This window comes from Durotheca rogersii (assembly GCF_024521655.1).
Source record: "Durotheca rogersii strain YMJ 92031201 chromosome Unknown GGS23scaffold_6, whole genome shotgun sequence".
NCBI lineage: Eukaryota > Fungi > Ascomycota > Sordariomycetes > Xylariales > Xylariaceae > Durotheca > Durotheca rogersii.
In genome coordinates, this window is record NW_026251237.1 from 194,499 (window position 1) to 206,678 (window position 12,180).

At 54.5% G+C, this 12,180-nt stretch overlaps 2 protein-coding genes and 1 non-coding gene across 3 annotated transcripts; all 3 read right to left on the bottom strand.

The window, feature by feature from the left end:
• Positions 1-381: 381 nt before the first annotated feature.
• Positions 382-3,227, bottom strand: GGS23DRAFT_560445 (TPR-like protein). Its single transcript, XM_051515890.1, has 3 exons — positions 2,521-3,227; positions 1,291-2,452; positions 382-1,232 (listed from the first exon to the last, which is right to left on the bottom strand). The coding sequence occupies exons 1-3, from the start codon at positions 2,822-2,824 to the stop codon at positions 1,016-1,018; spliced, it is 1,683 nt and encodes a 560-aa protein (XP_051373211.1). The 5' UTR covers positions 2,825-3,227; the 3' UTR covers positions 382-1,015.
• Positions 3,228-6,881: 3,654 nt separating this feature from the next.
• Positions 6,882-8,922, bottom strand: GGS23DRAFT_449611 (EF-hand). The gene is made up of 4 exons (XM_051514011.1): positions 8,525-8,922; positions 7,795-8,317; positions 7,115-7,630; positions 6,882-7,030 (listed from the first exon to the last, which is right to left on the bottom strand). The coding sequence occupies exons 1-3, from the start codon at positions 8,525-8,527 to the stop codon at positions 7,149-7,151; spliced, it is 1,008 nt and encodes a 335-aa protein (XP_051373212.1). The 5' UTR covers positions 8,528-8,922; the 3' UTR covers positions 6,882-7,030; positions 7,115-7,148.
• A 2,707-nt stretch (positions 8,923-11,629) lies between these two features.
• Positions 11,630-11,779, bottom strand: GGS23DRAFT_t37. The gene is made up of 2 exons: positions 11,745-11,779; positions 11,630-11,665 (listed from the first exon to the last, which is right to left on the bottom strand). It is a non-coding gene; the product is annotated as a tRNA-Gly (tRNA).
• Positions 11,780-12,180: the final 401 nt, after the last annotated feature.

Consider the following 12,180-nt stretch of genomic DNA (forward strand, 5'->3'; position numbering starts at 1 on the left):
TACCTCTGAGGTTGCTGCTCGATGTGCTCTGAAGCTTCGGTGCTAGTTCCCGTTTCGACTGGTTTCAGCCTCCACGAGTTAGTCCCAATCCCAAGCCGTACTAGTGTCAATCCTAATGGATATCCCCTGCCCAGAGGCATCTTAGTCCCTGAGTGAGCTCATCGAGCGCCCATTGGAATCAATATTAGATGCCTTCTTCAGCATGACGTACGATGTTAACGGGTCTAAGGAGTAGGACAGAGAGCACTCTGGATTCATATATATCGGTCTTGGCGCGGTAGTAACGGACCTGTAGCATGCATGCAGAACCGTGATGCAAACCATGTAGACGACGCGCTCGACAGATGTCCGTGTATGTATGTATATATATATATATACACTACCTACCTACGTAGAATATATATATCAGGACAAAAAGACCCGCACGACTGCGTTATGACTGGCATGAACGCGAGAAATCCAACCCCCTACATAGCATATGCCCCGATGAAGCTGGGGGCACAATGAATGTGTCTATATAGTATCCCATAAAGGCGGGATAACTTCATGCCTATCATTCAAGTATCTAGTGTTGGTTCTCCCTTCTTTTTTTTCTGTGCGGGTGCGTCCCTACCCTCCTCGCCGCCTCGAGAGTGGTCGCCCTTGGTATCGCCGTCCTCCGGCTGGTCCACTGTGCAGTATAGTTTCCCAAACGCCAGCAATGTGATGAAGCGTCGTCTATCCCTCCAATACCTAAAAGTCTTTACAGCATCCCACGTGCAATGCCCGTGGACCTTGCAAATACCACGCAGATATACAACACGAGCAGCGTCGTGGCTAGCTCGGCGGGTAGGAACACGAACGTGCTACCGATCGCCACCAGAGACCACCGTAATTGCGCGATCCTCTCGTCCAAGATCACGTTCTGAGAGGAGCCAGGCTTGAACTCCTCCCAGCCTTCCCGCTCCGTCCCGGACTCGGCATCCCCATCAGAGTGAAAATCACCACTGGAGCCTTCCTGGTCGTCCCTGGATTGTCAACCGTAGTGGAATCCGCCCGGATACCCTTGTGAACGCGTGCGGCCGCTAAAACCGCCGCCGTAGCCCTGGCCGCCACCGAAGGGCGCGCCGCCGTTCATCATGCTGAACAGGATTTCTGGGTCGATACCGTTGCTCATGCCACCTCCCATGCCGCCACCGAATAGATCCGACGGGTCCATCACATCCTCACCGCTATCGTAACGGGCACGCTTCCTGTGACTTATTAGCTACAAGCACATGCGGCTTCAACGGTCATGCAGTAACAACGTACTGAGGGTCGCTCAAGGTTTCGTAGGCTTCGCCAATGTCCTTGAATCGTTCGGCGGCCTCGTCGTCGTTGGGGTTCTTGTCCGGGTGATGGACGATGGCAAGTTTTCGGTACGCTTTCTTGACGGCGCTCTCGTCCGCGCCCTTGCTGATACCTAAAATCTTGTAGTAATCCTTGCGCAGGCTCTTCTTCAGCTCCAGCTCCGCTTTTCGAATCTCTCTGGGGATCGTTCGATCTTCGGGGTCCAATTCCTGGACCGACTTCCACTCGCTGATAGCGTCCTCCCATTTCTCAGCGAGGCCCAACGCGTTCGCCTTCGTCTTCCGAGCCTTGACATACATAGGATCCAGGCTGATAGCTCGATCGCAGTCGCTGATCGCTTCCACATATTGTCCAAGCTTGAGGCGGCACATAGCACGGTTCTGGTAGAGCTTCGAGTTCGTGCCCCGGTTAGTAGGGTCCACCTCTAAGGCAGCCGAGTACTTGTCAAATGCAGCTTGCCACCTGCCCGCTTTGTACTCTGAATTCCCTTCCTCCTTCATCCTGTCCAGTTTCTGGACCATCCGAAGCCACTTGACCGCATCCTTAAAATCGGGATCGCAGCTCAATGCTTTCCGGAAATGTTGGATGGCCTTGTCGTTCTCTCCCTGGGCGTATAGGGCGCGTCCTCGCAACACCAGCGCTTCGGGGTCCAGGTTGTTCTGCCGCAGCAGCGCCATGGCCACATTCTGCGCTTCCCCAAAGGAATTGGCGCCTCCCATCTTAAGGTACGCATGGCCCCTCATCAATTGCCACTTTCGGGGTTTGCCCGCGCCGGGGCCGAGCAGCTTCTCGGCCTGGTCCAACGCGTGCAAAACCATAGAACCACTCGTGCCACGGTCGAGAGCGTCCTGGGCCGCTCTTACGTGGAGCTGCATCTCCCTGGCAGCAGCCATGTCTTTGAGAGAAGCGGGAGGACGGATGCGGCCAAAGGTCATTATTGCCTCATCGGGACGTCCTAGACTCGTGTAAATACGAGCCAGGCGAAGCAGATACTTGGCATTCTGAGAGTCCTGGTCTACGGCTCGAGAGCAATCATCCAAAGCTGCTTCGTACTGCCCATCCGACATATAAGCGGCAGCGCGGTTGCCAAGATAAGCGGGCTCATCCGGCATCAATTGAATCGCTGGGTAGTAAGTAGTTCAGTAAGCTTCCAAATACCCACGCAGACGTAGTTCGAGGTCCGTGACATACCACTGGTGTACTCAGCGATTGCTCGAGCATAATCCTTCTGCTTGAAGTACTTATTCCCGTCTGCTTTGTGGGCCTCAGCTGCCTCTGCATCGGTTGGCACCGGGCTGGAGGGGTTCGATCTATGGGGTGGCGGGACTGGTTTATCGGCATCGTCATTCGCATCGGCCTTCTCTCCATTCGCAGTGGGGGGGTTGACAGGAACGGCAAAGGAGGACTGTTGCTGAGGGGGAGGTGGCGAAGACGGAGGGGGGCTTGCCACATTCGATGCCGTCTGGGCGGTCTGGGTTTCCCGGTCGACATCCATCTTGTCCGTTGAGCTTCTGCTCCTCCTGTTCGCCTTCTCCTCGTAGGCTGCCTGGCGAGCCAAGCGTTTGATCTCGTCGGGGTGTAGGTTGAGAGGATGGGTGTGGAACTCGCTGCGGCTGCGCCGCGTAGACGAGGACGAAGACGACCCCTGATGCCCCTGATCGGTCGAGTGCTTGGTGAAGGAGCGAGAACTCCGCTTGGGCGGCTCCCGGTCTCGTTGGGCAGGAGATGCAGGCTGAGCGGGAGACGCAGGTCTCGTCGAAGGCTTCTTAGTAGGCGATCTGGAGGAGCTGGGTGACTGCTTGACAGGCGAGGTCTGGCTTGATCGGGGAATCGGCGGTTGGGGTTTGTCTTGGGGGCCGAGCTGCGGCTGCGGCGGTGCTTGCGGTTGCTGCTGATGATGAGAGGTAGAAGGGTGGTGAGAATCGACACTGTCGTGTTTCTTTGGTGACTTTTTAGAGTTGAAGAGGCCCTTCATTTGGAATAGAGCGCTGCGAAGGGTTGCTGTACCCTTTTTTTTCCGGCCTTGGCCACCTTTCAGTGTTGAGAATGTACTATGATCAGTATCCCACGCCTCTATTATTACCCGTCTTAGGTAATAATAGAAGTTGAAGAGCCCTCCCAACGCAGCTGGATTGCCTTCTGCTCAGTGCCAGATCCTGGTCACCTGGTGTGGTAGTAGCAAGGAATGAGTGAATGAGTAGAGAAAGTTTAGTAATTGTGCCCGACCCAGCTTTACAAAGTAGCCAGTGGAAGGACGGGCAGGAAATATCAACTCCTCAAGCTTGGTTAATCTTGCAAGTCCTTGGGTTTCCCTTGGGTTTCCGCCTTGTGCACGCAGAGCGATTCAATGCTCAGCACCGTCCCATCCGGTCCTGGTGGTAGGAACAGGCTAGGGCTGTTTGGGTACCGTGGTATTCCTATGCCGTCCGGCTTGTGAGCCGTGAAACCTTCTAGGATATTCTCCCGCTTCCACCGGAATCTTGGACGGGTAAGACAGACTGTGGCAGCCAGCCTTGCTTATAAAAAACTAACAGCTTCGAGGCGGTCGCTGGTTAGAAAACAGAAAAGCGAATCGAGAGGAGGCCCGGTTGACGGCACTGTTTTATTTGGTCTGCATAAGATGCGCTTGATCCCCTTAGTGTTGGGACGGCTTAAGGCGAGATAGCGAGGATGCTGCGGGAATAGCAGGACTTGACAACAACTAAGACGGCCCCAGACGGCTGTGAGGTGGAAGGGAGAAAGTTGTCGCAGAGCAGTGCAGGTATGCAAGAGGTTGGAGGAGTATGGGTGGGTTTTGGTGAGGGACGGGCGGTCTATGTAGTGTTTTTTTCTTCTTGTCTTTTTCTTTTCGGACTTGGGAAGCGTAAAAGATGATGACGGGAAATGATTAGGACACGATTTATCAGCCAACCCGATTTCTCCCCTCGCATGCACGGTACAGCCAGCAGAGCACGTAGGCAAGGCGCACGACCACAGACCAGACAGGGCGGGCAGACAAGCAGAGTGTCAGAGGGAGAGGGAGGGAGAAGGGAAAATATAATTAGGCAGGCAGACAATCGAGTGGGACACAGGACGATACGGAGATAGTGATGTGCCCTTTTAGTTGAACGAGGATGAAAATCGTCTGGCTGGGCTTTTTGGCCGTAGGGGGGTTTGTGGGGGGGAGGAATAGAAATTTCGGAATTTTGGAATGCCCCAGAAACTGGACAAAGTTCCGGGTACTTGGTCGCCTAGCGGGCCAGAGCTTGGGCCAGAGGTCAACAGTACCTCGGGATTCTGGTGGAAGTCACCGATCGCGGTTGTTGCGTTGAGCAACTTGCAGTTGATTGATCTGTGTAGTGATGGCAGCGATTGCAGCGATGCAGCAGTCAGCCAGCCGCCAGCCCCCCGCTCCCCGCTAACACGGTACCTAAGGAGGTAGAGTTGAGTGAACGTAGCACTGCATGATGTAGATGTAGCTATCGATCTGGATACGGATATACTCGCAGAATGTAAGGGAGTTGCTAGCTACGATCGTGTACTGCCTCAGGTTCACGTTACCACAAAAGACCTCCCGATGGCCTGGTAGGTGAGGATCCTTACCCTGCCCATTTGCTCCTCGTCGTCGTCGTAGCACTACCCGCGCCACTACGTAACCAGCGCCTCAGGTAGGTACCTGGCTACCTGTGCCTACCTAGAATTCAGCATACAGGCTACCTCATCCTTCGGCAGGCGCAGTAGGAGGGAGGCATGTACCCTTCAGATGCGTAGGTACACACGTAACAGTACCCGGTACAGCCAGGAGCCCCCAGGCTAAACGACCCATGCGCCTCGCCTCCCTCACCACCAAATCGCGGGCAGCCGCCCTCACCACCGCCGTCACCGCAAACACGACCATATGAGTAGCAATGCCATCAAACCACAAACGCCGCAACCATAGTTGCCTGCCTGTACCTAACTTATGCAATGTCCCTTCGTATTGCTACAGGTCTATAGGCAAGCGACCAATAACTCCGGGGTGACCCCCAGCCTGCTTCTCAACTATCCTCTGTCTATAACCTAACCGACTCGTCGTGAATGGCTATCTATTCTCCGAATGCTCGCTCACGTCGCATTCCCTTAGGCCAATCCGCGCATACCGCTGAGAATTCGAGAGGCTGACGAGCAGCGCGTATAGTGTTTTTGCGGCCATGCCCCCTCTTCCATTCGCTCTCGCTTCGGCTTTCTGAGGTCTCGCTCGAGCAACAGAGTGACAATCCGCTCATCCTTACCTGTGTATCGATGCTAGTCTATCCAACCTCTCCATCCAAACACATCCCTTCTCTCTCTCTCTCTCTCTCTCTCTCTCTCTCGTCTATCAATGCCTCTCCCGCTTCCCGCCTCCCACCTCCCTCCGATATGACAAATGTTATCAGGCCTTAAGCTGATCTCCGTCGTTGACGACGCCCCTAATAGGGTGCTCGGGGGGAAGGGTGCTGGCCGCGGAGCCGTGCATCCTGGCAGGCCGAGATGAAGAACTCGACAGGGGTTTACGAGGATCATTACCAGAGCGGCAGAGGTCCCTGCAGCCAAATACTAGCCCGCACCGCCCGTCCTCCGCCCTCGTCCGACCCAATGGTCCCTTTTCTTCCCAACCGATTCTCGAAGGTTCTATGGAGAGTGAGTGTGTACAAAATCTGATGTGAGAGACCCGAGCTCTCCACCTAAGACGCTTAGGCCAGCGGGATGTCGACCAGATACCGCCACTGCGTATGTGCCTACCGCGCGAGAGGGAGCGAGAGAAGGGGCAAGCGAAGAGAGAGAGGGAGACAGTGAAGTCGACATCTTTCTGCCTGTCTGTCTCTCTCTCCTGCCAAGCCGCCAAGGTGTGACTGTAACCGAGTCCATCCGGCCCGTCCAGCCCTCTCCCTCCTGTCCCACAAAGTGGGTTTGTTTCAACGTCCGCTCTTTGACGCCCATAAGACGGCCCATACTATCAGATTGGCCGGCCAGCGCGCAGGCGGTGGGCTGGTTGAGGTCATCAAGCACATGCCACACCGCGAGACCTGTTGGATTGCATGCTTCGGACCACGATGGTACGGAGGCTGGCCCGTAGTCGAGGAGACCCGATTGGCTCTGGTAACGCCAAATGCTGACCTGGCGGGAGTGGTGCGGACAGGACTAGACTCTGTTTTTCCTTTTCTTCTCTCGACTAGCAGCCGCCCGGGCGTGCGAGTAAGTGTACAACATGACATACCGACGGGGAAAATATCCGACAGACCTGTGATGCACATCTCGTCAACCACCTGCATTTTCCCCAACAGTACCACGGAATTCGAAACGGGAGCAACAATACTAGTAGGCGGGATGACTTCATTTCCGCTGGTGTTTTCAATTCGGTTCACTTTTAAGTAAGCACATAGAGATGGACTCGACGGGGCTATCGTGCGCAATATCATCATTCTTGCGGTGATGTGTACGCATTGCATTTGTATTGTTGTGAGCTATTTTCGATGTCAATCGTCATCACCACCATCGATTCTCGTTCGTATGTGCAAGTGCACTATCGCGAATGCCCTCGTGAGAAAATGGCTGAGGTCCACATGTAAACCGCAGCACGCCTTGTGATCATCGAATACGCATATTAAAGTCCTATGTCCGTAGCAACTCCCCCCCATTCCCCCTTAGAAGACCATATTAATGCCAAGTTTCATCCGTCGTCATCATACCGATACGCCCGATACTATGTATTTGTTTCTTCTCGTCAAACTTCATCATCCGGCGGCAGCATCTAAGCCTGTCAAAAAAAAAAAAAACGTGCGCCCACCTGCCCACCGTCCTATTCTCATCTATCTCCCCGCTCACCCTTCCGAATGCTCGTTCGAGTTGGGCTCCGAGACGCCGTTCCGGCCGACGATGGAGTTGACGAAGTCCTGGTACTTGAAGACCTCGCCGCGCCTGGCGGTTCCTATGCCGCCGCCGACGTTGCTGCTGACGCTGCCGATGCTGCCGAGGCCTCCGCCCGACGACGAGGCGCCGGCGCGGTGCTTGGTGAAGGCGCGGCGACCGCTGAAGCCGGCCATGATCTTGTCCACGTCGTGCAGGGAGAGAGCGCGCTCGCCCGGCTCCGGCGTCGTGTGCAGCAGCGCGTCCCGCAGCTCCGCCAGGTCCACCTGCCCGCTGTCATCGTCGTCGAACGCCGAGAAGGCCGACAGCAGCTCCGCGCTCGGCGACAACGCTGCGAGCGCCGCCGCGATCGAATTGAGGAACGCCGGTAGCGTCGTTGTCGCCGGCCCGCCGGCTGGGAAGAACTGCGACAGGTCCGCCGGACTCGAGGGGAGGCCTGGGCTCGCGTTAATATCTGGTTGGGGAAGGGGAGGAGTGGGGTGATGGGAGGTGTTGAGATGAAGTGGGGAGGCAGCGCACAAGAGATAGACCGGGGAGGCGTAGTGGGTAGCGGGTGATAGAGGAAGAAGGGGAGAGCGAGAGATAAGAGAAAATACGCACCTAGTTGGTTGAGCATGTCGGCGACATCGTCCCTGTTGACGACGCCGTCGCTGTCCCGGTCGAGGATCTGGAACCCGTCGCGGAGCACGCGGACCTGCGCCGGTTGCAGCTGCGACAGCGCGCTGCCCTGGGCGCTGAAGGAGTGCGGGCGTGCGTGCGGCGGTGGGGGTGGGCTCCGCGACGACGAGATGTGCGGCGGGGGCGCGAGCGAGGGCCCAGCGCGCGGCGACATGTCGACCCTGCTACCACTACCGTGGGTCTGGCTCAGCGTGCGGGGCGTGGTCTGGCTGTCGGTGCTGCCCGTCGGCGACGAGACGGTGGCGAATCTTGAGGGGGTGGTGTGCACGCCGGAAACCTTGGTCGGCGAGGTCGTCGGTGTGATGGTTGGGGCGGTCGCGGGGACGCTGATGCTGTTCTGCCTGGGCGCGGACGGCGAGGAGCCTGGGGACTCGGGTCTGCGGAAAGGGGAGCTTCGAGGAGAACCGTATCCCAGAGGCGACGGCTTATATCCCGCTGGCATCGCCTGTATTATGTAGTCAGTACCTCCGTATACACGTGCGCCACGCATCGATCACATAGTGGAGGAGGCGAATGGGAGAAGGAGGGGGGAGGGAACGGGCGAGGGAGGGAGAGGAGCGTGTTCCAATCGGACGACCAGTGCCCGCCGCTGCCGTCGAAGAGGAGGCGATCGATGCAAGGAGCTCCGCTGCAAGTGGGTTTCATTACTCACCATCGTGTCGCCTAAATCTCCCAAGACCTCGTGTGTGCGTGGATGTGCGTGTGTCCTCACAAAGTCGGTAAACAGCAGCTAGTAATTACGTAGGAGCGTGCTAGCAGGAGGTGATGTCCGCGGGCATTGGCCACAGGCGAAGGAGAGGAAACGGACGGGATATCCTGAAACTTGGTCCGGACGGTGATATACGGAGAGTTATTCGCGGAAAGAATTCCTTTCTAGCTAGAGATCTGCGGTGCGGTCGGTGTCGTAGGCGGTATCGGCTTCGCGTATCCCGCCAACTGAGGGGAGCGGACGGACGGATAGGCCGCTAAAAAAGGAATTGAAATCCACAATGAATGCTCATCGCCGTACCGCTAGTATTTTGATCACGGCTAGCCCGTTGCGGGGCAACGACGACACGCAAGCCTGCTGGCCCCCGTCCAATCCAACTATCCTTGGATCCTTCCCTCCAGTTTGAAAAGCCTCCCCGTCAATTCCGGCGAAGATATAAAATCAAATGAATCATCCGGCATATGGAAAGAAGAATTTTCCGCCGAGAATGCCAGAAAATATATCAGTCAGCTATTTTGGGAATGTAGCTATTCAGCTATTTCCAACGAATGTTCGGCTAAGAACATATATACCGTATAACTACATCTATATTCATATACACCTCTATCTCTCTGCTTCTCGGCTGGTCCGCTTCTCGTTGATCCTACGATACCAGTCAGTAAATAACTACCTACTAGTATTAGAATCTTAGCGTGCTGAACCTAATAAACCGTTGATATATTAGGAGAGATAACTAGAAGCTAGAACTGCGAACCGAAGAGCTTATTCAAATCAATCCGATTACGGTGATGTTGGCTTCAGTCAATTGGGGTCCCGGATTCACGATCATCCTAGGATTCACATTCCTACCTGTGTAAGGGTTCTCTTAGATTGATGAGATTGTACGTATAGATACCCATATTAAGCCACTGAGAACCCCATTTGCACCACGGATTCGCCTCTACTCATATTGCGTGCTTGGCGACCAGCACAGAGATAGGATGTCCATCAGCGGTTTCGTCCTTCTGAAGTTACCTACCTAGTCCTCGTGGCCAGGATAGGATGGTTCCGATCTTGCTTGCTGTACCTTTATCTCCAGCGGGCTCGAAGACGAATTCATAAAGCTGGATGAACGTGACCGCGGCTAATATCCCTCTCTACACGACCTAGGATAATAAGCCTATAAGTAAGGCGTGGGAATGCAACGACTAGGCCCCTGAGAAAAGAAAACGGTGAATCGAGGATATTCCCAATCTACACCAGGACTTTACTCTTGCTGTCGGACGCCCGTCGTTAACATCTAAGTTGGCGGTATAGGCACATGTATCAGGGACATCGCTGTCTACCACCCGGCGGCTGACGTGCAGCCGCACCAAGAGACTGCTACGATCTCGAGGGGGCTTAGAACTGACCCCGACGAAGAGAGGGAGCGTCTCCTTGGAGTGGCGTGATAGGGGGGGCTAGCACGTCGATCGGCACTCTTTTGGAATAATGCCGTCAAGTCTCATGGGAATGCGCCTCTCCGTCTGCCAGGTGGCACACTCGCGACTCTTCGGGCTCTACGATAGACTACGTACGTTTCTGTAACATAGATGCTAGGTAATTTATAGGTTGTGGTCTAGTACCTAATTTTGTCAACGTCTAATTTGCACCAGTTTCCAGATCCCTCCCCCTTGCCATGGGTTACACGACGACTCGGGCATCTACTCGTACATACAGACGTATGGGTTAGGGACACGAACTACTCTTCGGTGTAATTATCCTAGCCGGCATTGAATCTATATGTATGAGGCGTAGACAGCCGCCAATGCAGATTTTCTACCGAGTAATTCTGAGATTTGGGTACATTTTAGCCCTACATCCTTTCTTGTGTCGGAATTTCTGTCGGCAAAATGGCGTCGCCGACGGTAGGAGTCGGCTTCTTCAAGAGGGGTTATTGCCTTGGTCGACTTTCTACGTTGCAAACTTCTATTGATACCATATCTCTAGGGATAGGCGTGATGCCTAATTTAAAGCATGAATTGACCCCTGGCGGAGGTCCATTGAGATCACCAGACAGAGCATTATAGAACCCATTCATTACCTCCCTGCTTCGGGTTTCCATGGGCCAACCCCCCTTTCTTTTCTTTTCTTCCTTTATTTTTTCGGAGTTGAACCTGTAGCATTTTAATTCGAGCGCCGGCTAGTAGCGGGTTGCCTGAGGTCGGTGACGCCTCTCTGCTCCGTTGCAAGCGAGGCTACGTTGCTAGCTCTGAATCGCTGCACACCGTGTTCCGTAGGCTTATGCGGTTCTGTCGCTCTGTGGCCTGAAACTAGCATGTCTACTATCGATGCTCAGCCCTGACTACCTGCATGCACGTACAACTATAACCCCCGGCGTTGGCGGGCGAACTAGGAGGTTTTCGTTTCTAGTTACTACTATCGATACATTCAGACCCCTGTAATAGCGCTTCTGCGTTTAGGCATGGTGTTGATAGAGAGGAAAGACGGTAGGTTGGTATGTGCGGTTGTTTCAACCCCGGATCTCCTCGTCTTTCGTAAATGGATGAATGGGTGCCATTGTAGAGCTACGCATCCAATCGGTTTCCTTCTTCTTCATTATCGAGGCCACTGAAACAAAGCGTATCTAGAGAATGCCTAGGGGCCAATACGACTTTGAATATCCGACTATTCGGTATGGTGACCCTCTCATTGAAAAAAGGGGGAATCCAAGACGGTGGTTAGGGCTTATCGAGAGCGGTATTGCATGGATGATCCCAGGATGTGGCGAGAGCGGTGCGCAGATAAAGTTCTGATGATAGTGGTGTGGCTTTACGCCGGCCCGTCCGGGTCGGGGGTGGTGTTGCGACAACTCAATGCGTACCCTTTTGTATGCATACTTACCTACATCGACATATACCTCCTGCCTCTACACGAGGCAGGGTAGATAAATACGGGTGTGCCGTAGCGTGCGGGGATGAAATACAGCTCTTAAAATAGGGGTCGAGAGTCGCGATACGACATCGTAAGTCGAGAGACACGAGACGGGAGGAAGAAGGAAAAAAAGGAATTCGCGTATCCTGCGAACCCAGGACCGAGCGCGGATCGAACGCGCGACCTCGGGATGACAGCAAGTATGTGGACTGCAATCCTGCGCTGGAACGATTATTAGTTCTCGTTGCGCAAGAACAAGCTCCGACCCATCGGGTATCCTTACCTCTACCACTGAGCTATCGGTCCCCCAATTGCGGGAGTGGTTGGGCACGTGTAGCTTTCCAACTAAAAGGCTTCCTTTCCCCGTCTTCTGAAGGCTGGGCGTACACAGGTGGCGTCGGCTTTCCTTGGATGCAGCAACCATTGATGTCTCACAGCTGTTCCATCAGCCTGAATCGCCGGGGGAAATAAGCGCCGTGCCCCCCTATTTTTTTTTCTCTTTTCTTTTCACTATACTACGTAGGTATCTAAGATACAGAAGATGTACCTACACGTTGCCCCCCTACGCAGGGTGCATCATCATTGGGTGCTCGGGCATTAGGGGAGGGTATTTATAGCAAGGATGCTAGGTAGGTACCTACCTACCTACCTACGGGCATTCCATCTACTATACTACACACCTGCATAGGTATGTGGTAGGCAGGTAT

Bases quoted from the DNA above. Each gene is read 5' to 3' on its own strand.
- GGS23DRAFT_560445 (XM_051515890.1), bottom strand. From the start codon at position 2,824: ATGGATGTCGACCGGGAAACCCAGACCGCCCAGACGGCATCGAATGTG. The intron at 2,453-2,520 runs GTATGTCACGGA...CTTACTACCCAG, and splicing joins AATCGCTGAGTACACCAGTG to CGATTCAATTGATGCCGGAT. The intron at 1,233-1,290 runs GTACGTTGTTAC...AATAAGTCACAG, and splicing joins GAAACCTTGAGCGACCCTCA to GAAGCGTGCCCGTTACGATA.
- GGS23DRAFT_449611 (XM_051514011.1), bottom strand. The intron at 7,631-7,794 runs GTGCGTATTTTC...ACGCGAGCCCAG, and splicing joins CGACATGCTCAACCAACTAG to GCCTCCCCTCGAGTCCGGCG.